General features: G+C 44.0%; 1 protein-coding gene across 1 annotated transcript in view; it reads right to left on the bottom strand.

Annotated features, from left to right (window-relative positions):
- Nucleotides 1-8,127: 8,127 nt before the first annotated feature.
- SDC2 (syndecan 2) overlaps nucleotides 8,128-27,291 on the bottom strand; it is a 116,416-nt gene continuing 97,252 nt past the window's right edge. Inside the window, exons 2-5 of the mRNA XM_053247261.1 lie at nucleotides 19,459-19,570; nucleotides 15,574-15,710; nucleotides 10,792-10,933; nucleotides 8,128-9,344 (exon numbers count right to left, since the gene is read on the bottom strand). Coding sequence (XP_053103236.1) covers nucleotides 9,181-9,344; nucleotides 10,792-10,933; nucleotides 15,574-15,710; nucleotides 19,459-19,570 — 555 coding nt within the window. The 3' untranslated portion in view covers nucleotides 8,128-9,180. The remainder of the gene's footprint in view (nucleotides 9,345-10,791; nucleotides 10,934-15,573; nucleotides 15,711-19,458; nucleotides 19,571-27,291) is intronic.

The raw sequence follows: 27,291 nt of genomic DNA, 5'->3' as shown, positions 1-27,291 counted from the left end.
AACCTCTCCTGTATTCTACCAAAGACAACCACATGACTCTGTGGTCGCCAGGAGTCAACACTCGAGGGCACAACTTTACTTTACTTTAGGTGGACATTTGGTGTACCCGTATTTACCCAAATCAAAGATTATTCTGAATTTAAGACCACCCCCTTAAAAAGTAGAGGTTAAATATAGGTTATACCTGCATTTGCTTGAAAGGAACAGGACTCTGAATTTAAGACGACCTCCTGATTTCTAATGTCTAATATCAAAAAACTTGGGGGAAAACTAGTCTTGGATACAGGTAAATACAGTAATATAAAAAGCTCTTCTTCTGTTATGTCCGTAACATCAACCAGGGACACATCTCAGAATGAGGCGCAGACCACATCATGTATTTGCAGGTAGGCCAGAGAGATATTATGCTAAAACCAACTGGCAGAGCATAGCCTGATTTTGGAAACTGATCTTACCATACTGTAAGTATGTACTGAAAGCCTGAAAAGGTCAATATTTTATGAATAAGATGATAAAGGGACCAAAAAACCCCCACAGTCCTGGGAAAGGCAATTCTGAGAACTGTCATTTTTCCTGAAGCTGCGGCCTCTGCTATGGTCAGTGGGGAGCAGGGCTGTCCCTAGGAGGGTGTGGGGCTGGGGATGAGTGGCACTCCCCCTCAGCCACACTCCTCCTTGACCGCCACTCCATTCCTCACCCTCCACCCTGCCAAGCATCCAGTAGCACAGCACTAAGGACTTAGATCGCCTCCCTCCTCATTCTAGTGAGGAGAGCAGCAACCAAACTTCCCAGTGCTGTGAGCTTGATACTAAATGAGAGGTGCACATGGGCATTGATGCCTAATCAGGGCTCACGTGGGCCTCTCATTTAGTGTCCAGCTCGTGAAGCACTGGGAAGTTTGCCTCTCTCCTCCAGCATGGAGAGGTAACTAGCTCCGTACAAGCTGGATGCACCGCCTAGAGAGGTACATATCAGGTAGTATAAAAATATGATAAATTTAAAAAAAAGATAAATAAATAAGAGATGTATGTGCACCCTGATGCAGGGCACATGTGGGCCTCTCATTTAGTATCCAGCTTGTGCAGTGCTGGGGGATGCTCGCCTCTCTCCTGAGAGGAGAAAGGCGAACTTCCCAGCACCACGTGAGCTGGATACTAAATGAGAGTCGTGTGCGTGCCCTGATGCTTAATCAGGGCGCACGTGGGCCTCTCATTTATTATCCAGTTTGCATGGTGCTGGGAAGTCCAATTGCTTCTCTCTTTGCTCGAACAAGGAGGGAGGCGATTGAACTCTTTAGCTCTATGTGTGTTAGATGTTTAATCATCATTTTCAGAAATGTGCTTTGCTGTACGAGATTGATTATTTTCCACTGCATATCTATGGTATTTCCCATGAATAATAGTTCCCTGTCCCAGCTTTGGTCACTAAATGTCTAGATAAGGATTGCTCTTCTCACTCCTACTCATTTTCAAACAATAGGATGGTTGATATTAACAATATTTCTTTGATTAGATCTGACAGGAATAGTTTGTTGAACCTTATACACACAATCTGGTGCTTAGCAAGACATCTATTTGTACTGAAAAGATCCTGTAAGTAAGGCATTGAGATTTTTCCTGGGAAGTTTGATGAAGACTTTTGGCAAGATTACGGTGCAGATTAATAACTCAACTATATACAGCAGGGGTGTGCTGAACTGGGTTCGATTCAAACTGGGCTGGTTTGACTGGTTTGACTGCGAACCGGACCAGCCTAAAAAAAAAAGGCAAGTGGTCCACGATCGAACCAGATCGGACCCAGTTCGATTTGAACCAGTTCAACAGTTCAAACGCCTATGGCAGGTGCCATTTTAATAAATGCCATTAAATAAATAAATAAATTTTGACTGGTGTGTGTACTAGTTTTCTCCCTTGCCCATTGGTTTTCTGCCACCACCTTCCAATTGGCTTGCAATCTCCTTTGCTCTGGTTGACGTGTGTCATTCAAAATCAAGTGTTGTCAGGGCAACTCTGCCCTCATTGGCTGGGGGTGGGGGAGGGATGAGGGAGTGGGGGAGCAAAACGGAGGGAGTTTCAAATTGTATTTAAAGCCAGGCAGTGCCTGCCTGGCTTCATCCTACCTCTGGATCTTTGGAGGAAGAGCTGGCTGCCTTGCCCTGTATGGCTGTCCTCCTTGCCTTGCTCCCTTCCCTGCTGCTGGACCTCTGCTCAGCTGCTAGGCCTTCTTGCTGGGCCTTTGACAGAGGCTTGTCTCTGTCTCTTTATCCCCCCCCCCTTTGTAGTATGAGCTGCTTTTTGTTTCCTTAAATTACAGCACTTCAGTGATTAACTGGTGGCTGTTTTTATTTCTCTTCTTTTTTTGTGTGGGTGGGTGGCTTGCCTGATGGCCCCCATCTGCCCTGGTCTCCCCCGGTTGTTGAATGCCAGTGTATGCTGCTTGGCCGGACTGCCTCAGCTCCTTCCCGCTCAGCTGAAGATGCTGAAATAAAAAGACATCGGATTGGTAAGACCCTCCACCACAGAGGGACCCCCTTGGTTTTAGGTTAGCATACTTGCTTTTAAATAGGGTCTAGTTTGGGGAAAGGAGTGTGATTTTTAATATTAAAATTCATACACCGCCTAGATATGTTCATATCAGGAAGTATAAAAAATATGATAAATAATAATAAATAAATTATGGTTTGATAGGAAGTCTGAATCGACAAGCCAGTTGTGGCTCGTTTCACCTGCGGAAGGTGCTGCACCATGGAGATGGGCATGAATCTATGATGCTGAGGTGACCCAAGGTATTGCAGCACCTTAGGTGAAGTGCCAAATGCTGCCTCCTTCTATGACCCTGGTGGGGACCAGCCCCCTTTCAACACTGACCTTTGCAAACTTTGGAAATGGTGCAGGCAGGAGAGGAGGGTGCCAGCAGCCTCTTCTCCTCAAGCTTCTTGCAATCTTTGCAAGGGGCAGGAGGAGAGGCACTTCTCTGCAAAGTTTGCAAGGGGTCAGATCAGTCTTGAAGAGCTGCTCTGATGCTAGTGGCAGGGAACATTTTGCCGCCCTGCTGGCACCCCAGTAATCTGCCACCGGAAGCAACTGCCTCACCTCACTTCATAAAAGGACCACTTCTATATAAAGCTGACAGCTTGATCATCTAACAAGTGGATCTAAACTATCATTTGTTTCAAACAATTTATTTTGTTTGCAAATCAAGAAGTGCTACTCAAAGTATCTTATGCTCTGGCATGGTCTAAATTGTTGTACTGCTTTTATTGCATCTCATTTGATCAAAACCATGATCAAACACGGCTAAGCCCACTCTCCCCGCAGATGAGCAGGGCAGGAGCCCTGGGGGCGGATCGGCTGCCCACACGACTGCCAGCTCCACGACGGAGCCGGTGGGGGCTGGGGAGTTCGGGGGCCGCGCACTACTCACGAGCCCCCAAACCAGGTTTGTGGAGCACTCGCTCTGCTAACCCGGTTTAAGGGGCGGGCTACTTGAGCGGGTTACCTACTCAAGAACCGCCAGGCTCACAGCCGAACCCGGTGGTTCACATGATTGTAGGAAATCGTGTGAATAGCCTCCTGGTCTTGGCACACTGGAAGCTTCTACCAGCCTCATAATGGCTGCCATCCAGAGTAGCACTCTGCTGCTGCAACAGTGGCTGACTACCAGCCTAACGCTGTGCCGGCTCTTGATCGTTGGTAATGCCCAACTATCTCCTATGCCCTCTGAAGCCTATTGTGCCTTCTGAAAATATGTCCTTGAGGATCACATAGCCCTCAGGGACATAGTTTCAGGAGACACATTGGGCTTCAGAGGGAAGAGGAGTGGAGTGGATGGGAGATAGTTGAAAATTGTCCCACGTGATAGCACAGCATTGGGCTGGTTGTCAGTCACTGTTCCACCAGCACAGTACTAGTTTGATGTTACTGTCATCACTGTCTCCCAATGTCATCCCAAATATCTTCTCATTTTTTCCCCTTATAGCATATGTTGAAAATAAGTCTCAGGCCAGTATTTGGAAGCATACATGCAATAAAAGGCTGACATCCAGATTAAGTCACTGAGTAATCCTATTGAGATTTAGTCCCTTGCGACTACTCTATGCGGCTCTTCACACGTGCAGCTAAGACAGGGCTACGGCAGCCAAGCCCTCTCTTGGCTGCATGCGTGAAACTGCGGGGGCTGATCGGCTGTCAGCACCACCGCGGCAGCGAACCCACCTGTGGAGCCAGCCTCATAAATGGAGTTAAGGGAGCAAGGGATTTATTTGATTTATTATTAAATAAGTAAGTCAGTAAGTAAGTGTTCCCTTAGCCCTGTGTTTTGCATCGTGTCCAGTGCTGGCTGCTTTTAGCTGGCGCTGTAGCAGTAACTGGCACCCACCCTTCACTGCTGGGATCCCCACAATGCACCGCACACTTGCATGGTGCACAATGGGATTCCCGGAGGCCATGTGCGCGGTCACGGGCAGGGCCTGCAGAGGATCATCTGGGCTCATGGGGAGTGTGCCCAGCAAAGGAGGAGTGGTGGTCGGCAGGGAAGGTAAGTTCGAGCAGCCTTCCCCGCCCTCAAGCCCTTCTCACTGATTGTGTGAAAGGGCTCTATGCATAGTACTATTCATTACATTAGGTTGAATGTCAGCCAGAATCCCCACCATAAAATACTTAACACTTTTGTAAAAATAAAATGTAAAAATTACTGAGGAATCCACTAAATGTAGCATTAACGCCATTATTACAGCTGCCTGCTATTCTACAATATAGCAAATCAAACCTATTGAATGTTCACACTTTTTTATTTTTATCATATCACCCACCCACTTTCTATTAGATTTGGTAGCCCTACAATGAACATAAAAATAAGCCATGGCAAAGAAGAATGGCTAAACATCCGTTTACCAAGGGTAAACGTAGGAAACAAATTGTCTTAAGAAAGCAGGAAATAGGATGAACACACACTCAACTGCAATATTTGGTGGCTGACATCCAGACTAATTTCATGCATGCTGAATAATGTTTCAAGTGTACGACCAGAGAAGGGAAATCTTCAAGGTAGCCTACTGAAGCGAATACAGAGAGGTCTGAAGTAATGACGCAACATCCAGGCACTGAGCATGCTGAATTTGCAACAAGTGAGGGGCGATGTTTGCCAAACCCTCTTCCTTCCGTAGCGCTCTGTGCACCCAGAAAATATACCTCTCTAAGACAGGGCTGCACAACTTTGTCCCTCCTGCTGCTGCTGGACTACAATACTCATTATCTCTATTGGCTGGGGATGATGGGAGTTGTAGGCCAGCAACAGCTGGAGGGCCGAAGTTGCAACGCCCTGCTCGAAGGGTTCTGCAAGAGCAGCGAGAGAGGGGCTTTTTTGCCTGCCTGTCCTGCTTCTGGGCTTCCCAGAGGCATCTAGTCATTCTCCCTGAGGAAGAGGATACTGGACTAGATGGGCCTTTTGTTCTGCTCCAGCAAGGCCCTTCTTACATATGCGGGCAGGATTTTTATACCACTTGACATCACCACAGGCACTCAAAATCCTTTTCAGTGGAGGCAGTACACACATTCAGCTATCTTGTCAGGTTACATACATTCCCAAAGCAGACAGAGGCCTCCACTTACAATCCCATCTCAAACACTCCGGACCAAAACATGTTTAAAGCCATGTCTAGCTTGGCTGTCAAATCTTATCAATAATCTTTGACTCTGACCAAAAAAAACCCTTTCCCCCCCGCCACGATGTCATTGTTTCTTCTGTCTCTGCCACTCTCTACATGAACTCCAGCCTCTTGTCTTTGTATATGATTCTATCTGTATATTCCCTTATTTCATCTCTTTTTAATCTCATAGGAACACAGGAACCCTTGTTCCATCCAGCTCAGTCATGTCCCAGGCCTGCTCAATTTAGGCCCCTCAGCTGTTTTTGGACTACAACTCCCATAATCCCCAAACATAGTGGCCAAAGTTGAGCAGGCCTGGTCTACACTGACTGGCATCAGCCCCCCAAGGTTGCAGGCAAGTCTTTCCCAAGCCCTACCAGGAGATGCCAGGATGTGAACCTGGGACCTTCTGCAGCCAAGCAGACACTCTACTACCGAGCTTTTGCCCCCATCCCCCAAGGGGAATATCTAACAACAGAAAATGATTAGTCACCCATCCAAATGCAAACCAAGGTGAACTCTAGTCAGCAAAAGGCACAATTCATGCTTGCTACTGCAAAACCGACTCCCTCTTTTTCTTATTCATTTTCTTTCTCCTTCTCTTGTCATACTTACACCTCATTTTAACCAATATCCCATCTTTACTTTGACATAATCTAGCTTATCCTTTTCCTCACCTTATTGATTTATATTTATTTTTACATTTATATCCTGCTCTTCCTCCAAGGAGCCCAGAGCAGTGTACTACATACTTGAGTTTCTCCTCACAACAACCCTGTGAAGTAGGCTAGGCTGAGAGAGAAGTGACTGGCCCAGAGTCACCCAGCAGGTATCATGGCTGAATGGGGATTTGAACTCGTGTCTCCCCAGTCCTAGTCCAGCACTCTAACCACTACACCACGCTGGCTTCACTCATACTGAATCACCAAAAGCGCCATACAATCTGACCTCTGTCTTCATCAATATTTACCTGTTTGAAAGAGCACTACTCCAGAAACCTATATCTACATCATAGCTTCTGCTGTCCTAGGCTGCCTACTATCAGTTAACCACCCCTCTATCTCATCCTTCCTGCTCTTTCATCAAATTTTTCCTTTCCCCATCCATGTATCTTACATTCAATTGCATGATGAAACCATGGTTTGGCATGGGGCTGTTCAAACACCACATGTGTGCAAGAAGGGGGTGTGCCCATCCACTACAGATGTCCCAACACATCCCTTGACTGCATGTAGGAGCTGTTTATCTGAATGCCCCCTAACCATGTTATCAAGTACTTATTTAAACAAACATATTTAAACAAACTGGAATGTGTGTCTAGAGGTCATTTAGATGAACACACGATCAAGGGGTGCGCTGGAAGTGTGTCAGGGCATCTGTGGAATATGTTTTGATGGGCATGCTCTTGGTGTGCCATCATTTTCTTCACATGTGCTGCCAGCCATATTGTTTGAAGAGGTCCACTTTGTGAGCAATCCCTGTGTTAGTATTCCCTTGCATGATGTGACTTTTGCTCTCACTTCCAACGTAGCCACAAACCATAGTCTGCCTGATTTGGAAGGAATGACAAACTATGGTTTCATGCTACATCAAAAGTCAGAGAAAATCAGAGCGTGCAGAAGGCAGGGATGGAGCAGGGAGCACATGAGCACAAGATTTGATTATGTAGTGTCAAACCATTACATGGTTTGGATATTTGAACAATATGCTGCGTAGGGACAGGTCAGGGTGCTTTTGTGATCTATGCAGCACCAAGCACACCACTGGCATGATGTTTAAGGCTGAAACTATATGTTCAGTTGCTATCCTCTGTCTGGGAAGCTCAGTCACCAGTTCTCTAAGAAAAAAAGAAGGGGGAAAGTGGCAGGTGAGAAGAGGGATGCTTAAGCCACCCCTTCCCCATTGCTTTCCCCTCAGCTCTAAATACAAACCTGTGTTTGTGATAGGAGAGGAGTTAAACACTCTTTCTCCCTAGCAAAGGTCTCCAGAAAAGCCACCACTTTTCCTTGGTGAAATGCTGGCCAGGTTTCCTACACATGAGGGCCACTAAACAGGTTGATTAAGCCAAGCTACACGTCTTCTGAATCGCCATTATATAAATGCATAGGTCTGGAATCATTCTGTTCCTCATCAGGTTATTTAATTCATCCATATTGCTAGTTTTAAGGGCCAACAAAGTTTGAAGGGGGAAAACCCACTGAAGTACCCAGAGAACTGAAACTTTATATTTGTGTGAATCTGGAGCTTTACAGAAGTAGCACAGATTGATTAGTACTTAAAATGCCACCAGTGTTAAAAGGTTTAGCATTCATTGGTATGTTTATATTTTAATGAGGTTATACTGCTGTTTCTACTGTGAAACTTTTGTTAGCAGACTACTGGGCCTTTGTTTCCTATAAATCCCTTTTTCATGTAATAGATGCAATTTATGACATTATGTAGAAGAGAACAAAAAAACAACAACACCCCACAATAAACAATTCATTATTAGGCCACATGATTTATTCAGTAGTGTTTATGTTCCCAAATTACAATTTATGTCTATCCATGTAAGACTACAAAAGTTACCATTAGAATTGTCTGTGCTTATAAAATACCAACATTTTCTTTTTTTACCGTTATATACTCATTAACACCAGTCTGCAACAAGTTACATAGAATCATAGGCACTTCAAAGGCTTTAAAAGACGTTTACAACTTAAATGCATTTATTAAGAACAAAAAAAAGAGATTTATTTTTTGAATTCCTACTCGTACCTTCAAATTGAAAAAAAGTTAACGAATAGTGGCCATAGAAATTTGCAGCAACTTCTTCGAATACTGTCTTTGGGTTTGTGTAGGCTTGTCAGTAGCTTACTACAAATCTCCCGTAAAGAAGATTGTTTTCATAAGGGCACGACTACAGAGTTTGTAGTAATCGTCCAATTTTACACATTAATTTGCTGCTGTAAGTTTCAATGAAGCTACAGGAACATTGAGAAACAAAGCAAGGTGTAAAATGGATTTTCTGACACTAAAATTTATACAAAGTGGAGGTTATAGTTTACATAGCTGAAAAAAATACATTTACACTAAGAGTTACCATTATCTGAGTTATCCGAAGACAAATTGCACCATGACAACTACAAAAAGGCATTTTTTTTTTTTGGAAACAGATAAATTAATGAAATAAAAACTAACTTGTAAGATCAATCAGACATGCTGACAAAAATTAAACAACTTCCATTGAACCATAGGATAAAACAATCATTTTCATTTATGCATAAAGTTTTAAAATGATTCAGTGAACATCAATGGCTATATAAAATAATGTCTTGCCACCGTTATTCACAGAACACTGCAAAATGTTAAGATTTTACTTTACATTTTCTTAAAAGGAATACATGAAAAGTTTTAAATACAATGGGATTTTTTATCATAAAGGTGCCATAAAGGCGCTTTAATGAAAAAAAAAGGTTCTTCATTATTCTATGCAAAAAAGCTTTATTTAAAAAGTTCAGTGATCTCTTAAACAGAGACACTAAGTAAGAGTTTTATGCGTAAAACTCTTTAGTAGGTGCCTTCTGGTAAGCAGCACTGGATGGTTTACGTTCCCCAAGGTCATAGCTGCCTTCATCCTTCTTTCTCATACGATATACCAAGAGCAAGATAAGGAAGATTGCAAAGAGAAAGCCAATCACTCCACCAGCAATAACAGCTGTGAAAAAAGAACAAAGGACAAAAGTTTAATTACGAATGCCAAGGAATGCATATCCTCCCATTTGCTTCTCTCTGGATAAATGGTTTAGTAAGCTAAAATCTAGTAAAGCTAGATAAATGGTTCAGTTAACTACATTGTTTGCTGGGTTTTTAGCATTTCAAAATGGCTCAAGCTAATGCATGCACACTTTACAGTAACATTTTTATTTATTCTAGTTTAGAAAGCATGTGCTATTATAACCCAACTAGGCCCTAAAAAGCAGCTCACATCATAAAAATAAATATTTTAAAGCCAATTAAACCTGATAGGGTATCAAAATAAGATTATGAGAGGTTTTTTTACAGGCCAATCTTAAATGTGTTTACTTGGAAGTTAAGTCCCACTGAGTTCAAAAGGATTTACTTCCTGGTATGCATGTTTAGAATTGCAGCCTTAAACTACAAAATCGCAGCAATCTCCCATGTATGAAAATTATGCCATCTTCTTCCATATTCTCAAAGAGAATAATATTAAATTAACAGTATTAATACTATCAAGATGTAAGGAAAGGGGCAATAAAATTATACTTTCTGTAGTTTTCTAGATTGTAAAAGAAAAGGGTAACGGGGGGGGTTGTGTTTTAACACATATTTGAGGGGGGGCACTTAATCCTCAAACAAAATGAATGCTCTGCACACACCTGATGTTGAACTCAACAGGTATGTGAATTCTGCAGTGACAGTGAAGGCATGGGTAAGGCATAAGAACAGTCCTGCTGGACCAGGCCCAAGGCCTATCTAGTCCACCATCCTATTTCACACAGTGGCCCACCAGATGTCTCTGGGAAGCCCACAGGCAAGAGATCAAGGCATGCCCTTTCTCCTGCTGTTGCTCCCCTGCAACTGGTATTCAGATGCATCCTGCCTCTGAACTTGGAGATAGCTTATTATAGGATCAAGTCTAGTAAATAGTCCTGTGGACCACTGATAGACCTGTCCTCCATGAATTTGTCTAAGTCTCCACCCAATCTGGTGGCCAATACCACAATGTGTGGCAGTGAATTCCATAGATTAATTATGTGCTATATGAAAAAAAAATACTTCCTTTTCTTAGTCCTAAATTTCCTGGCAGTTTCATGGGATGATCCCTGGTTCTAGTATTGTGAGAGGGGGAACAAAAATTCTCTCTATCCACTGTTGCCACACCATGCATAATTTTATTGACCTCTCCCATGTCTTCCCTTAGTTGTCTTCTTTCTAAACCAAAAGTGCCAGATGTTGTGGCCTTGCTTCATAAAAGTGGTGCTCTAGGTCTATGATCATCTTGGTTGTCCTCATCTGCACCTTTTCAAGTTCTATAATGTCCTTTTTGAGATATGGTGACCAAAACTACATGAACACTTTCCACATGCTCTAGTTTTTCTATGCCTTTGAAGCTATAGAATTCCTGAATGCCTGACACTTACCTGCCAATACTTCTGTTCTTTGAAATAGGTTTTCTGAGTGTTTTTGAGTGAATACATCTGCATCGTCACCTGGCCCAGGTTTAGCATTTTTGTTTTCCGCATCAGGTTTGAGAATCCTATTTTTATCAATCTCTTCAGGTGACTATGGCACAAGAGGCGAAAAAACAATTGTACTGAGTGAAATCAGACATCACAGAAGTACTAACAAACATGATGACTCCTCAACTTAACATTCTACAGCATTGTATACTGTAATTTAGTATGATCTTTCTTGGAATCTTTAAAACAACTTCTTTTGAAAAGTGGAGAAAAATCTGTCTCCTGGTTTGTTACCGGAAGCCTCAAAATCTCTCGCAGCACAGCTCTTAGAATTCAATCGTGTTATAAGGTTTAGATTACCAATATGAAATAGGAGTGGAACAATCAGTCAGATTTATTACTTCATAATGCAATAAGCCACTGTCTAAAAGGACTCTAGCTTGAAATCTATCTTGCCTAAAAGATCCCTTAACTGTGCAACGTACATAGAAAGCAATCTTTTTGTTATGCTTGTGACCCTAATATTTTTTAAAGGGCTCCACATTTCCAAAAGTAACCAACTCTATTTGACCATTCACATTTTGGTTGTCCCATGTAACACACTGTAGAGGTTCAGAATCCATACGCAGGAGAAATAAACCATTCTGAGAGGGGTTGTGGCCCATAGGAGGGAGGGCAGCACAGCACTGGGGAACGGCTCTCAGAGCTGGACTACAGATCTCTCTTTAGAATTAGTTCTCTTGATTCAACTCTGTAACATGCACATCTTTGTCAAAACTGTCTTGTAAACCAGAAGAAAAATAGCATGGTGAATTAAAATATCATTTACTTTTAATTTTATGTTGGCCAGCGTTGACTGCAGGAACAACTGACAAAACAACTTTTAGTTTAGTCAGGTCCTAAACTCAGTGGAAGTTCCGCCATCCAAAAAATGGCTATTCAATATTATGGTCAGCATGGACATGTGCTTCATGTTATGCAAAAGCTACTTATTTGTCAATGCTGACATGGTATTTTAGAGAGGTCTCAAAGAAACACAAACAGGATATGCAAAATGATGCACAGGCAGTGAGCCCAGTACTAATTTTCTAGCATTCAGCAAAAAGATGGGTTAGAACAATGTTCCAGCACGTATCCCCACAGTGAACACTGTAACATTTGAAGGGGAGACTTGCAGCAAGTGAGAAATCTTTCTAAAAACACACACACAAGCAAGCCAGAATGGCAAGCCATTCTAGGTGATACATTCCAGAAAGCAGGCACCACCACAGAAAAGGCTCGGCTTCTTATTCTAGCCAACTTTATCTCCAGAGTTCATGGCATCCAGAATCGCATACTTGGCAGCAAACATGAGATTCTCATTCAAGTTTTTGCCATCAATGTGAAAACTGCTGATTGTGGCCGCTGCTGGTGGGGGTGGATATAGCAGAGAAGCAGCTACCACATCGGGTGCTTTCCCTCTTCCTGCTGCAGCCATATTCCCTTCAACTGGTATTTTTAGATCTGTTTGACAGTCAAATGAGGCAAAGTGGCTGGAAAGGACAGCCAATGGGAAGTAAAAGATGGAGTAAAGGTTAAATATCCCCTCCTCCTACCTGACACACCTCCCCTGAAACCCCCCTCTTCACCACGACTCTGCACATTGGCAGCAGACACTGCCAATGTGGGGCTGGCAATCCCACATTTGCCACCAAATGTGTAGGAAATGTTGAAATGAGTACTAAAATATTTGGAAGGTTTCCTCCTTACTAGGGATGTGCACGGAACTGGCTGGCCCGGTTCGATTCAAACATGACAGGGTCAGTCCGGTACAGCACCTCCTTGGCCCTCCCCCTCCACCCCCCGCCCGGTCCGGTTAGGTTTGTGGACTTTTTTTTTTTTTTAAATGAAATTTTTTGGGGGGTACCTTTACTCCCTTCAGGCGAGTGCCTTGAGGCAGCTGGGGGGGGGCAACAGAGGTCCCCCCTCCCCCCGCCTGCCTCAATGCAGCCTGAACACCAGCCTCAATGCAGCCTGAACGCCAGCCTCAATGCAGCCCAAAATGGCCGCCATGCCAAGGGGGGAGGCCCGAATGGGCCGAGATCTGGTCGAATGGGCTGGTTCGGGCTGCATTGAGGTCAGCGGGGGGAGGGGGAACCTCCGCGGGCCCTCCCCCTGCCGCCTCAAGGAACTCCCCCGAAGGAAGTAAAGGTACCAAAACATTTTTTTCATTAACCCCCCCCCCCAAAAAACCCCAAACCTGCGTTCATGAACCCCTGAACAGTCAGGGGTGTTTGGTCCGGTGTCAGCATGTGTCGGACCAAACAGGGAGTGGTTCAGTTCGACCCCGGAATGTGAAACCAAACCGGCTCAACACGAAACCTTTTCAACGTCGAGCTGGTTTGTACATCCCTACTGCTTACATGTTCATGAATAGGAAAAAATCTAGTCTAGAGGGAGAGGGGATGCCCGTTTAAACAGGACAAGAATATATGCTAAAATAATTGCATATATTCTTCCATTGCTTCCCCTTAAAATCCTGGCTTCTGCTAGGAATATAGTTTTTTCAAAAATATACATGCAGAAGGGGAAATACACACCTGCTTATATCTGTAAGTGATGGCATCCCATTTAAGAGATGGGAAGCCTCCCTGGCCCTCCCAAGGAAGCCCATCAACCAACACTTACCAGGTCAAAACTTGGGTCTTCAAGAAGCGTTTGGTAGATGTGGTTGTCTCTGCTCTGTGTTGGTTTGTTTTTTTTTAGTTTTTACTCAACTGGTTTATTATTTAATCAGTTCCTGCTGAATTATGATGCATCTATATATTTAATTCTCTTAGCCGGCATGCGTATACTGGATTTGGCGGTGGAATTCTCGCGACACGTTGTGAGAGTTCCGCTGCCAAAGGGCGAGAGTTGCGGGCAAGAAAAATGGCAGCGGGTGGCATTGGCGGTGGGCTGCAAAACGGCCTGAGGAGGCGGGCTCGGCTGGCTGCCGGGAGGTGGCAGGACAGCCTGGCCAGGTCAGGATAAGGAGACGGCGGCAGCCCAGCCTGGCCTGACCGCGGGGAGTGGGAGGCGGCGCCGGCAGCAGGACAGCCAGAGTAGACGCCAGCAAGAGGGGTGAGTGGGAAACAGGTGATGGCATGAAGCCACAGCTCCCGTTGGAGGCCGGGGTGGGAGGAAAATGGGTGGTGGGGGCAAGAGGGTGTAGGGCAAGAGAGAGGGAGCAGGCAGGGGGCGAGAGAGAGGGGAGCAGGAGGGAGGGGGCAGGGGAGGGAGGACGAGAGAGTGGGGCAGGAGGAAAGGAGAGGGAGGGCAAGAGAGAGTGGGGCAGGAGGAAAGGAGAGGGAGGGCAAGAGAGAATGGGGCAGGAGGAAAGGAGAGGGAGGGCAAGAGAGAATGGGGCAGGAGGAAGGGGTGGGGGGGCAAGAAAGTGTGGGGCAGGAGGGAGGGGAGGGGGAAGGAGGGTGAGAGAGTGGGGCAGGAGGGAGCAGCCGGCCTGCAAAGGGAGGGAGAGAGGAGAGCAGGAGGGAGGGGGAAGAGAGGGCAAGAGAGAGTGGAGGGGGAGGGGGGCAAGAGAGAGTGGAGGGGGAGGGGGGCAAGAGAGAGTGGAGGGGAGGGGAGGCAAGAAAGTGTGGGGCAGGAGGGAGGAGGAGGGAGGGCAAGAGAGTGTGGGGCAGAGAGAGTGAGGCAGAAGGGAGGGCAAGAGAAGAGTGGGGCAGGAGGCAACAGCAGGCCCCAAAAAGCACACAGATGCTCTGTGCGGGTAGGCTAGTTTGGATATATTGGTTTTAGACTGGTGTGTGATTTTGTTTGCAATTGTATGTTGGTTGATATGAGAAGGAACAGTTTATGGTTTTATGTGTCACTTTTTTCTGTCTTTGCTTATGTTAGTCTTCTCCCTCGCCCCTTTCTTCTTCTTGCCTAGAGAGGTGGTCCTCCTCCTCCTCCGCCTCATCTATCCCCTCTCTTTTCCTTTTCCAGACTCTCGTCCTGCTGCTCCTTTCTCTCCAGCCCTCTTGCTTGTCCCCTCCTCTCCAGCCCTCTCTTTCCCTCTGGGGTTCTCTTACCATTCCTTCTTCCTTACCTTCATTCCATGTACCATGTCCTCCACTCTAGCACCCCACTCCTCCATCTTGTCTTTTTCCCCACTTTACTACTAAGCCCTCATCCATCCTGCTTCCCTTCTCCAGGTGCAGTCCCTGCTGCTGCTCCAACACAGAACATTAACTGAGCAGACGTTCCAAGAGTCAATGCTCCACTGGAAACAATTTAAGGATGATTAAAGGGAATTAAAATCTAAGCAGCTGATTTTCTGTCGGAGGGTAAAGTGTACATTAGGTCTGAATTTTCTAAACCCTTAACGTCTCAGAAGGGTAAGTATGGGTTTTGGAGCGTGAGCAACCAACCCATGTCACACAGTAAGGAATTATATATGCTGGATATCTCAGTGATCCAATGTGAGTCTCTTTGGATTTTTTTGTTTTGCTTTGTTTTAAAGGAAAGCAGGGTATAATTTTTTAAAATAAAATGAGAGAACTGCTTGACTCATTCTCTGATGTAGGCATACACTGGTTTCAAAATAAGAGACCAAGGCTTTGTGGTTCTCTTAATAAACTGCTACAATATCAAAGGGAATTGTCTTTAGGGTTAATCCACAGTTTTGTGCTAAATCTAGTGAATCCTCTTATAGCATATACCAAATGGCATGTAAGGCTATATTATAATACTGCAATTAAGCAAAAAACCTTCTGCACACACCTTTGTTTGTGTGGGTACTTTGGTCTGCATTTTCAGTGTAGTTCTCTCAGTTCTAGGAGCATCACTAGTTGGCAGCATCTTTGGAATCATTCTTGATGTTGTTGCTGTCTCTGTGCTTTCTTCCTTTTCTTCCGCTCCTAAGACATATGAAAAATATGAATGGAAACGAATCTGTACCCATATGTTCTGATCTAGTGAGGCTGTTCTTGAGATTTCTGGGTTGCCCTTCAAGCCTCCTAGCAAAAACTTTAAAACTAGACTAAAATTTTTAAGGATGATGTCCTTTAAAACATTATCAACATCACAAGGCAATGTGAGAACGAGACTGGTGTAGTGGCTAGAGTGTTGGACTAGGACCTGGGAGACTTGAGTTCAAAACCCCATTTGGACACTGGGTGACTCTGGGCCAGTCACTTACTTCTCAGTCTTTCCTAACTCACACGGTTGTTGTGAGGATAAACATAACCACGTACACTGCTCTGTGTTCTTTGGAGAAAGAATGGAATATAAGTGTGTGTGGGCGGGGGGGGGGGGAAGAGCAGGATATCAGTGTATCAAAAATGCCAAAAAGCAGCACTAACATCAAAACAGAGTACACTGATAAAGACAATGCCAGCCAGCTACCCCAAGGGCCTTCTGGGACAGAAATGCTTTGTCAGCATCCTAAAAGCCACAAGTGAACAAAAACAGGTTAACTGTCCTAAGTCAGACATTCCAGAGAGCGGGCACCACCACTGAAAAGGCTCTGCTCCTTGCACTAAGGTACAAAATCAGTTTTGCCTCTGGAGTAACTGAATAATAGAAAGTTGGGAGTTGGAAGGGACCTCGGAGGTCTTCTGGTGCAACGCATCGTTCAGTGCAGGAGACTGGTGCAAAATCCCTGACAGATGTCTGCCCAGCCTCTGTTGGAGGAAACAGCATTCAGAACAAAGTTTAATCTGATGACAGATGGAAGAAGGTGAATGTGATTTAGGAACTTGGGGTGCAATGCAGGAGTTGTGAAAATTTTCTTGGCTCTGAAATAAATGAAGCAGTTCCTTTCTGAGAACTGGGGGTGCATATCAGAACTCTGTAAAGCTCTGAATCACAGTTCTTGCATCTACACTACTGTAAAACAGTGATTATTCTCACTGGGCATGCCAACTATTTAATAAAACTTCTCACTGGGCACACCTGAAGTAGCTCTTTGAATCCTGGCCATCCAAAGAGGAATGATGTAAGAAAATTGCTGTAACACATATTCTGTGACTAGAGAATGGTGAATAAAGAAGATAGCTGAACCCCTATTCACAGAAATATTCCCCCCCCAAAAGGACAGCAACTATATCGACAGTGTTATTGTTTCAGATCAACTTGAGAAACTCTCCCCAATATGCTATTTTTCTATGTACTATGTATGTATTTCTATGTATTTCATTTCATAAGGAAATGTTCTTGCATGAGATACCGACACAAACACACACACCTTTTAGTATGAAGGAACAATTCAACCACATGATCCACTATTTGTGTAGACTAGCTCTTAATTATTCCAGTGCTGGCTAATCAACAACCTCTAAGTTTATTCTGTGGAATTTATCTTGCAAAAGAATTCTGGATAGGTACCAAACTGACTATGAAATGACTGTGTTGCACAGACATTTAAACACTTGGTCCATTTTCTTTTATCTCCGTAACTGATTTAATTCCCATTTGATCTGCTCAGTAGTACTTGGCTTTCTAAGTTTAATTTTCCATTACTCACATTTATTTAAACAGTTGTACGGGGGGTGGGGGAGGCTATATTAAGCAAGCCACCTGGTACAACCATTTTATATCTAAAAAAGTTATCCAATTAGGATTGAATCCAACACCAACTCCTGTTCTGTCTCATCTCCCCTCATCATTTATTTATTTAATCCAACAGAATATCAATTTTTAACTATACAAAAACACAAATACAGAATTGAAGTAATAGGAAATTTCAGAAAAAATCGGGAATATAGTATAGTTACACAAAAGTCTATGATTTCACAGGTTAGGCCTAGAGAAGAGAGCTCTAGTTGCTTCACACCACACACTCTTCCTCACTTCTACAACACAGTCCAATGTATTTTCCATTTATAATGTATGCCAGGTTCATGAAAACCAGATGAAAAAATGTAGCTGAAATATGTTCATTAGCTGAAATACTCTGGCTCATGATATATTTATGATGTGGTGTCAGCGAACCACGATTACATCTCGATTACCCAAAACATACGTCATGCCTTCATAAATCCAGTGAATTCCCAGGGTCATTCTGCTAAATGAGACAGATACTGATTCTTATAACTGAAGGGTTCTAAGCATTTCATGTAAATAGTATTAATGCTTCAGTAGGTATTCAGTATACAGAATGTTCTGTGTCCTACTGGATTTGTTTCAAATCAAATCAAATCTTTATTGTTACGGTCATCTGACCAGCAAAACGGGATTTGTTTCTGCCCTTGTGTTGGTTGATTAAGGGGCTGCTTCATAAATGTCAGTTGATCTGGGTGCATAAAAACAAACCTGTGAAGACTGTTATGAGCACCCCCAAATATTAATATGTAGATAGAATATAGGCCTGTGTCTGATTTCAGTTTATATCAAGAAATGAAATCACACCTGAACTCTGGGTGAACTGCCGGCTCTGCCTCTGGGTGAGACATTCCAGCATTGCATTGTTAAATGGATACTTAACAAAACACAAAGGGCTGGGCCTGAGCTAATCAATATGCTAAAATATAACTCACTATCAGATAATGTCTGTGGAAGAGGCCAGGGGCTGAACTCCCCCATCCTGGCAAGAAATCTATGCTAATCATTGTCAATGATTGGCTCTGCCATGCCCCAAGGGGGATTACTCAGTTGCTGTCTATAGAAATTCCATCCTGGGAGAACACCTGTAGATTTAGTCTTTCCACTAACACTTGCTCCCCCCCCCCCCTTCCTGAGTGCACAGTTTGCAGAAGATGAGATTCAGAATTCTTTGAACTGGCCAATATCTTGAGTAATTAAAAGACATTGTCCTGAAAGTAACAGCTTTGTCACCCCTTCTGGGGAACCCAGGAAAAGATGAGATTTGTATAGATCAAAGAGAAAAACACTATAAGAATGAGGCTTTTGAGACAGAGAGTTTAGCAATCTTTGCCTACAGCAAAGCTGCTCACAGGATCCCAGAGTTTGCTGCCAAAGCCGTGGTGCCAAGCAGGAATTCTGTCCATGAACAGAGACTACAGCAATGCCTGAGTTTTGCTGCCCAAGCTGCCTGATCTGAGCAACTGTACAGCTCCTGTCTCCGCCAGCGCCTCACTCCTTCAACTGAAGTGATTCTCCGCTTTCAAGCCTCTGACCCTGGGTAAATATGCTGCTCCTTTATAGGCCTTGGAATCCCCTCCATCCTTCCCTGCTCCCTTCTCCTTCCCCCCCTTCTTTTCCTCTACTAACCTCCCCAAAACCATGCCAGCCCGCAGCCTTCATCCCTCCCCCTTTCTTTTCTGCCTGTATTTGAATTGTATTAGACTCTAGGAAGATTTAATTACACACACATAAGGTAGTGAGGCACACGGGTGAATATTGGTGCTGGTTAGGAAATACTGTTAGCAATATTGATAGAGTGTTCTGCTTTCTGCTTGCTAGATTATGTTGTTATATTCAATAAAGTCCATTGAATCTTGAGGACTGGTTTTGATTTCCTTTCTTCTTTGCATCCAGATCAAACGTGGTCACTAAAATAAAAGAACTTGGTCCAGTCCAGTTTTGTATACTAGCTAGCATATCTGGTATACCAATCAGGCCTGGTCTGTAACAAGACCCAGATAGGAAAGATGTCACTTGTGCAGTGATCCTATTAAGCTTGTGCCAACGAGCACACTGGCTTACCTGAGCCTGATCCCGAACTATAATCATCATCATCAATTGGATAGACTCCTGATGCTTCCTCAATTGAACTGTTGTCAAGGTACAGGTCTTTATCAGAGGTCAATGCTGCTCTCTGGAAATGAAGGGGAAAGACATGAAATTATCTTTTGAATTTTTGCAATAATCACACACCCCAAACAAAAACAAAACAAAACAAAACAAACCACCACTAAGTTCCAATCCAATCCAATCCTAATAAATCATTAAATGAATAGAGGGAGCAATTCTTACAATAAATAGTGGTGGGCAACAGTTTTTAAGACCTCAGATCCTTTTAACTAGTGGAACACTGCTATGGGAATATCTACTAAAGCCAATGTGGAACTGGGTTTAACAAGGATTTCCGTAGACAAGAGGCATGGAGGATATGCCCTCCTATTTCCGTCAGTCAATATATTCATTCTGTTTAAAATGTTGTTGCTAGAGATGCCACTAAGATTTGTGTTCCCTTGAAATGGAATACTGGCTTCAGCAACTTGTAATATGTGCCTTAAAGACATGGTGAGCATTATGACACCCCTGAGTACTTTTCCAGCTCAAATCCTTTCCTCTCCTAAATTATCCAAATCCCCACCATCCCATCTATCCATCTAGGAGGCTCCAAATCCCCTTTATCCCACCCACTTACCTGGACACTAGTAGCCCGGGGAGAATTACCTTTCCAAGGCTACTGGTGTCTAGATTGCTGCAGGGCAGAGGTGGAACTCCTTTGTACCACTGGAACAGCAACCAGGTAAGCAGGTGGGATGCCACCTAATGGTGCAGCGGGAAATTGACTTGACTTGCAAGCCAGAGGTTGCCGTTCAAATCCCTGCTGGTATGTTTCCCAGACTATGGGAAACACCTATATCGGGCAGCAGTGATATAGGAAGATGCTGAAAGGCATCATTCTCAAACTGCACATGAGATGGCAATGGTAAACCCCTCCTGTATTCTACCAAAGAAAACCACATGGCTCTGGGGTCACCAGGAGTAGACATTGACTTAACGGCACACTTTACCTTTAAGCAGGTGGGAGGAAGAGGCTTTGGAGGTTCATGGGTCAGCTGGGAAGGAAACTGGGTCTCATTGCACTTGTCATGATGTCATTGAAATGGAATGGAATCCAATCTGAGTTATTAAAAACTGAACTATTCACTAACTTTGGGACGAAAAAGCTCAATTTACCAAGTCCAATTACACTTCTCCAAACCCAGGGGAAGGGGGCACTTAGCCAAATGGCAGGCTAAAAATCAAGTGGTAACACAATACATGAAAACAAAGTAACGCGCACGCACCTACACACAGTCTACATTGAAACACCTAGGTAGTTAAAACAAACATCAAAACAAATGACATGATCAGCAGTAACATCAGCCTTCTGAAACAGATAAATCTTAAAATCTCCATGGAGTTTGTCATCAGGACATTATGCTAATTCTTTCAAGATGAACATACAAGCACCCAACTGTTCATTTTGAATAATATTTTTGTCCAGACCTTGAAACAGATTGTTTTCTACTAACAAACAGTCACATAATGCATAGGAAGTCTTTAGGAACCGAATTTCTGCCATTTGTATCAGCAAGTCTGGACATTGTTGAGTGGGAATATTGGGATCCAGAAATCCTAAAGGCACATTTTGAAATCACGAGTCTTTTTCTTTTTTTCTTCTTTTAATGTGGCACTCTTGTTTTCGGAAACTTCTGTGGACTTGAGAAGCATACAGGATGTGTTGGCAACACTGAATCTTGTGAATGAGCACAGCATGCTGTAGAAGCACAGTGGGCATCTCTCTCTGTAAGGGCTAGGGATGTGCAAACCAGTTCAAATTTGAACCAGTTCGGTTTGATGGTTCGAATTCGAACCAAACCAGCCATTAGGTTCAAGCTGCCGGTTTGAATTTGAACTGAACTGAGAAGATTCAGTTCAAACCTCCCATAGTGGGTGGGGTGGTAGTTGGCACCCATGGGTGCCTACCACCCAACTCCCAAAGCAATCGGACACTCGAACAATTTTTTTTTTTACAATTTCCCCCCTCATAGGGTATAATGGGACCCTAATCAGCCCATTATTCCCTATTGTGGAGTACCCATGGATGCCAACTACCACCCAAACCCCAAAGCAATTGAACACTCCTACAATATTTTTATGAATCTTTGAGATTTTCAATGACAAACCATGAATCCACTCTCATTTGCTACCAGAGAATCTACACTCTGAACACCTCAGAAACAACAAAACCCTGTACTCCATGGGTTAGCAACCCATGGGGGTGGCTGGCACCCTCTGTGCACTACACCACCACTCGCTCTGGGCCACCCCAGTGCCCTCCAAGTGGACTTATGGGGCTGCTGAAACCACTATTATTCCCTATGGAGAAAAACCTTAAAGATGCGTAAACTTCAAAAATCACTTAAAAACCAGCCCTCTGCCCAATTCCTCTGAAATAATTCTGGTAGCTTCCTTAACCCCCTTGGGCACTACCACCGACCACAGTCGGCTCTAGGCCACCCCCTCCCCCACCGACATGAAGCGATACATTTGCTGAAAACTCCGTTCTTCCCTATGGGGAATTCAAAAATACTTTAAAAATTCACCAATAATTGGAGGAGTGTCTGATTGCCTTGGGGTTTGTGCCCCTTTTGTGCCCCTAGGTGCTCCACATAGGGGATAATGGGCTGGTTCAAGTCCCATTATACCCTATGAGAAAAAATAAAATAAATAAAAATTTGTAAAAAATTGTACGAGTGTCTGATTGCTTTGGGGGTTCAGTGGTAGGCACCCATGGGTGCCAACTACCACTCCACCCATTTTGGGAGGTTCAAACCAGTTCTAACAGGTTTGAATTCGAACCGAATTGGGGGGTTTGAGCAAAACCAAACCTGAACCTCCACCCCCGGTTCGAATTTGAACCAAACTGGGTAAACCGGTTTTGTGCACATCCCCAGTAAGGGCCAATGCGTGCTGCTTGCGTTATGCTAATGCGACTCTGACAGAGTTCCACGTGCTGAGGAAGCAGAATTGGCAGAAATGGCTGTACATAACAGTTGCTACACAGAATGCAGGGAACAGCGCAACTAGATACACCTGCACTGTGGCAATTATTCATTCCAAATTTAGAACTGTGAGCGCCTGCATTCTGATACGATGCATGAATGCGCTCGTGCCATATTGCTTAGCAGTTTAGCTTGTTCACTTTTCAATACTGCATTAACCTTCCACTCTTCCTATGCTACATCCCTCAATCTTTTGCATAGTTCACTATCGCTGATCCCATGTGGCGGCAGCAGTGAACGGGACTCTGAGGGAGACAATTCCCCTCACAAGAGCCTCAGCGGCAGGCAGGGAGAAGCGGAGGCATGGGCTCTGTGTGTCTGTGTACAATATCTATAGTGGCATATAATAATGCACATGTGCGCACACTGCCTTGATACTGCCGCCTAGAACAAAAAACTCATTCCACTCACTGATGAAAAAAATTAGAAGGTACACTGATCAGAACTTGTAGGGACATGTGGACTAGCAGTGTGAGAAACAAAGATTGTGGGGAGAAAGGGGGTTCAAAATGAGAAATGCTGGCTAGCTTCTGTTGACCAGTCTCTTTGCTGAGTACAGGAAAAGCAGAAATTCTTGGCCCTGCTCAGCATTATGGCTCAGTGTCAAAGAAGTGAGAGCTTCTTGATTGTCCAATGGCTCCATATTCAGTACCCAAAGGTTTGCAGATATAAACCTGGTTCCTCCTACCCATCCCCTAGGATTCCCTTTCCCTCCCTTTGTCAACCTTATCCATAGTTTACCATTAAAGTGCAGCCACAGACCATGCTACGCAAAGTTCCAAACCTGGTTTCAAAGGGGAAGCGGCAAACCCTGGTTAGAGTCTCAGCACAGATGGAATGCTAAACTGACAGGGGAAAGGATGACAGAATTTGTGCCAGAGAGGGCAGGCTGGGCCCTGATTTGCATTACATATGCAAAGCTCAGAATTAAGCATATGAGAGGGAAACACATTGTGTAATATGCAACACCTAGAAGTTATGTGAGCACTTTATTAAGAAAGGACATTCTGGTGTTTAAGTACTAGCAAAGAAAACAACAACAACAAATCCAACCTAAGGCCTACTTCGCTTTTCTAATACCAGTAATCTAGGACTTCCACAAAATGAGATCTGCAGGCCTCAGTGAATTCTTCATAATTTACCTGCAGAAATCATTATCTCACCGGTGAGTGGGCATGTCAAGTCTCTGAAATGAGACCAAGAAGCCATAGTTTTAAATTAAAAAAAACTTTAAGGTTTGATTTCACAAAATGATGACAATCTGAGTGCAGCCTCACAAGTACACTTTTCAAACACAGACATGAATTTTCTTACTAGAAAGAAAGCTTCCCCAAAAAATATTCCCACAGCAAGATTCCCCCAGGTCACTATTCAAAAGATATGAAGTACAGAGTTTCCTAGGTTAATTTCTGTTTTTGAAAGAGTAACATGGAAATGTCCCAGAGAAAACCAGCCACAAGATTAGGAATTTCAAGATGGAAATAAACTCAGCCTTTATCTTCAAACCTCTAGTCTCCTCTTTTCCCCAAACATATTTGAGAACCAATACATATGAATCTCCAGATGGTACTGGATAAGATGGACCAAAGGTCTGACTCAATATAAAGGCAGTATGAATATTTAAAAAAGAATAAGATACAGTATATGCAAAGAATTTTAACTATGCATATAAAAGTACACTGTTGAGAGTGAAAACCTGTGATGCAATAAAGACACAATGAACTGAACTGAACTAAAATAAGTGACTCAGAAGCAAATGCTCCACAAATACTGTACTTGGTTTCTCCTCCCGTGCAGAGACCTGTATTGAAGAGACCTGTGAAACTGGCAGAGGCCATCTGGATAGCCTAGAACAATTATGGCTGTATCCAGGAGCGGTGCTAGGAGAGAGGGGGCCCATATTCGCCCCTCTCCCTGGTGGCTCCTCCGAGTGAGGGAGATAATGAAGAAAGGGAGGGGTGGAGCTGGGGGGCCCTCAGGGGCTGGAGGTCCGGGTTCTTTGAACCCATCTGCTCAATTATAGCTACACCCCTGGCTGTATCTCTGGTCCTCTCAGTTTTAACTGAGAAGAGAAGAAAAGGTAATGAACATAAAGGGGTGGCTTCACATGGTCACCAGCAATCTGAAAGTGGGGAAAATATCAGGGATGCATTGGGAAACTGAAAGCAAGCGTTCATGGCGGGCATGTCATCCGAATCCAGTTCCTGATATTCTTTGCCCAACATTATCCCAACATCTGTAACTAAGATTTGAAGCCAGGCAGCAAACCTCAGGAGAAAGTTGGGTGGAGAGGGTGAAAACCAGATTTGGGTGGGTTCAGATGATCACACACCTGCCAGAAGCGCATGCTTTCAGTTCCCAACAGCTTGCCAACATTTTTACCTATTGTGGGTAAAAATCAACAACCTCTAACACTTCCATTATTGAGATGATCTGGCACCTGTTCAGACAAATGCTTTAAGGGTGAGTGACCCTTCACAGGAGCTGAATGGCTGACGTGCTGGGCAGGACTTCAGGTAAGCTTCGGGAGGCTGTCCTCGCTCTGAGTACAACCTCCTCTTTTATAACGTCTAACTGGGGCTAAAGAATGCCGGTGATGGGAAGGGTGGTAAGCAACGCAAAGGAAGGAGCAGAAGAACACAGGGCAGTGAATTCTTCCTTTAACTCCTTGAATTTGCAAAGTTCATGTATGAAGAAATGGGCCAGTGGAGACATAGCACTGTATGATCTCCAAACTATGGTTAGGTAATCAAAAGTGCTTTGCAGACTTGCCCACTTCTTCCTAGCACTCGTGTATTCCTTCTCTAATCCATTTTCTCTTCAGAGCTCATCATTGCTGGTTTTGTTCCTGTAATGGCATTTTTACTAATCATGGTGAGATGCAAACCATAGTTTGTATTCATGGTTAAAACTGGGTTTTGCAAACTATTTTACAATACTATCCACAGTTAGTTCCAAAAGGCACTGGGGGCAAGCAAATAGGAGGGGAAGAAGACATATGCCTTTGAGAGCTCCAGGTATCTGACTCATGCTTAGGAGACTGAGCAGAGGAACATCTGCGCTTAGGAAAAAGGTGTCTCTCATAAGCAAGCAACTAAGTGTTGAGGAAACTGCTTCGAGGGAGATTGGTCGGCACCCCCAGTTTGGGCGAATGTGGGGAATTTAGCTCAAAAGGGGAGACAGTTCCAAGCAGTCTTAATTTGTTCAAGTGTATGAACTCAAGAAAATCGGCTTCTGAGAGTGGTTTTAATTAAATAAAAAAAGGAGTTTATTGAAAGAAAAATAATAAAAGTAGCAAGACTAAGGTACTAGGTGGTCCTAACGTAAAAGCAATGCAGATATGTTTAAATACAGACTACTGTAGGGCACATTTAGCTTGAAGTTCCAAATTATGTGTAAATTCCCAGATGGGCTAGAGAGAGTTATTTTATGATGGGGGGGGGGGGGTTCCAGAAAGAAGAGAAAGGGATAGATTCAGCCCTGAAGGAGCTGGGCAAGAGGCCATATCACATGTCCTCACAAAGATCCAACTTGGGCAGCTGAAGACTAGCGTCCATCCAGGGAGGCGAAGTGGGGCGCAGGAGAGTTGAAGGAGTTAGTGGGATTCCTCATGAGGAGAGTTCCACCATGAGGCCAGCTGGATAGATCGGCAGGGGGACCAATCTAAAACCAGGGACAATGAGCTGAGCCTCGGTGTGAGGGCAGCAAATTGGCCAAGCAGGTAGCAATTTCAGCTCGGGTGGTTCCAATGGAGAGGGGAATACTTGTAGCAGTGGAGTTTCAAGTGCAAAGCACAAGGGGGGCACAAAAGTGTCTTGCATTTGGAGTTCCCAGCGTAAAGTACAAGGGAGCACACTGGGTCGGGGAGTTAGGGATACTTATATCCCAAAACATGCCTAGGGGACACCTTTCTGTTCTCATGCTTTGCTGTCTAAAACCCCTGCTAACTTGGCAAAGAGGCACCTTTTAACGTGGTGATCCTCTTTATTGAGCAGGGGGAGAGTAACTGGCCCTATTCACCACCAGCACAGTACCTCCAGGGACTTTTGCTGGTGTCTATCTTGTGTTTCTTTTTAGATTGTGAGCCCTTTGGAGACAGGGAGCCATCTTATTTATTTATTATTTCTCTGTGTAAACCACCCTGAGCCATTTTTGGAAGGGTGGTATAGAAATCTAATAAATAGATAAATAGATAAATAAATCTGTTTGGGTGGACGTGCCCCAGAATGCTTTGTTACTGATCGCCCTTGCTGGGTGAGACAGTGTGTAAATTGCCTATTGTATGCAAGGCTGATTGTAATGAAAATCAGAGTGTGCAGGTGTGCCAAAAGAGTACCCTGTGCTGGGACTGGCTCTCCCAATAATTTATCAAAAGTTTCGATGGGCACCCTGGTCAAAATTGCATCACTAACTCATCACTATTGTGATGGAGGCTGCTGTTGCACTTGTCTTATCTGCTTTCCCTTCCTTTGTTAGCAACAGGTGTTATCTCTCTTGTGAGAGGATGAGGGGAATTTTTAGAGTTCATCCCAAGTCCGAAATGACCTCAGATGCCAGACAACTCGCAATAGTTAGTTCTACAGTTTGCTTAGCCAGACCCCCTCATAAAAAGGGGGAGTGTGAAACTAATCCCCTTTCCCATTTGTATTGCTGGTGTTCAAATCTAGGGATGGCCAGTTCACTGCCAACTAAGCGACTTATCCCCATGTATCATATAAACTGGGAGTTCACATTGCAGTGCAGCTCCTGAGCAAAG

This window comes from Hemicordylus capensis, chromosome 4, assembly GCF_027244095.1.
Source record: "Hemicordylus capensis ecotype Gifberg chromosome 4, rHemCap1.1.pri, whole genome shotgun sequence".
Classification (NCBI taxonomy): Eukaryota; Metazoa; Chordata; class Lepidosauria; order Squamata; family Cordylidae; genus Hemicordylus; species Hemicordylus capensis.
This window is presented reverse-complemented; position numbering and strand designations above follow the sequence as displayed.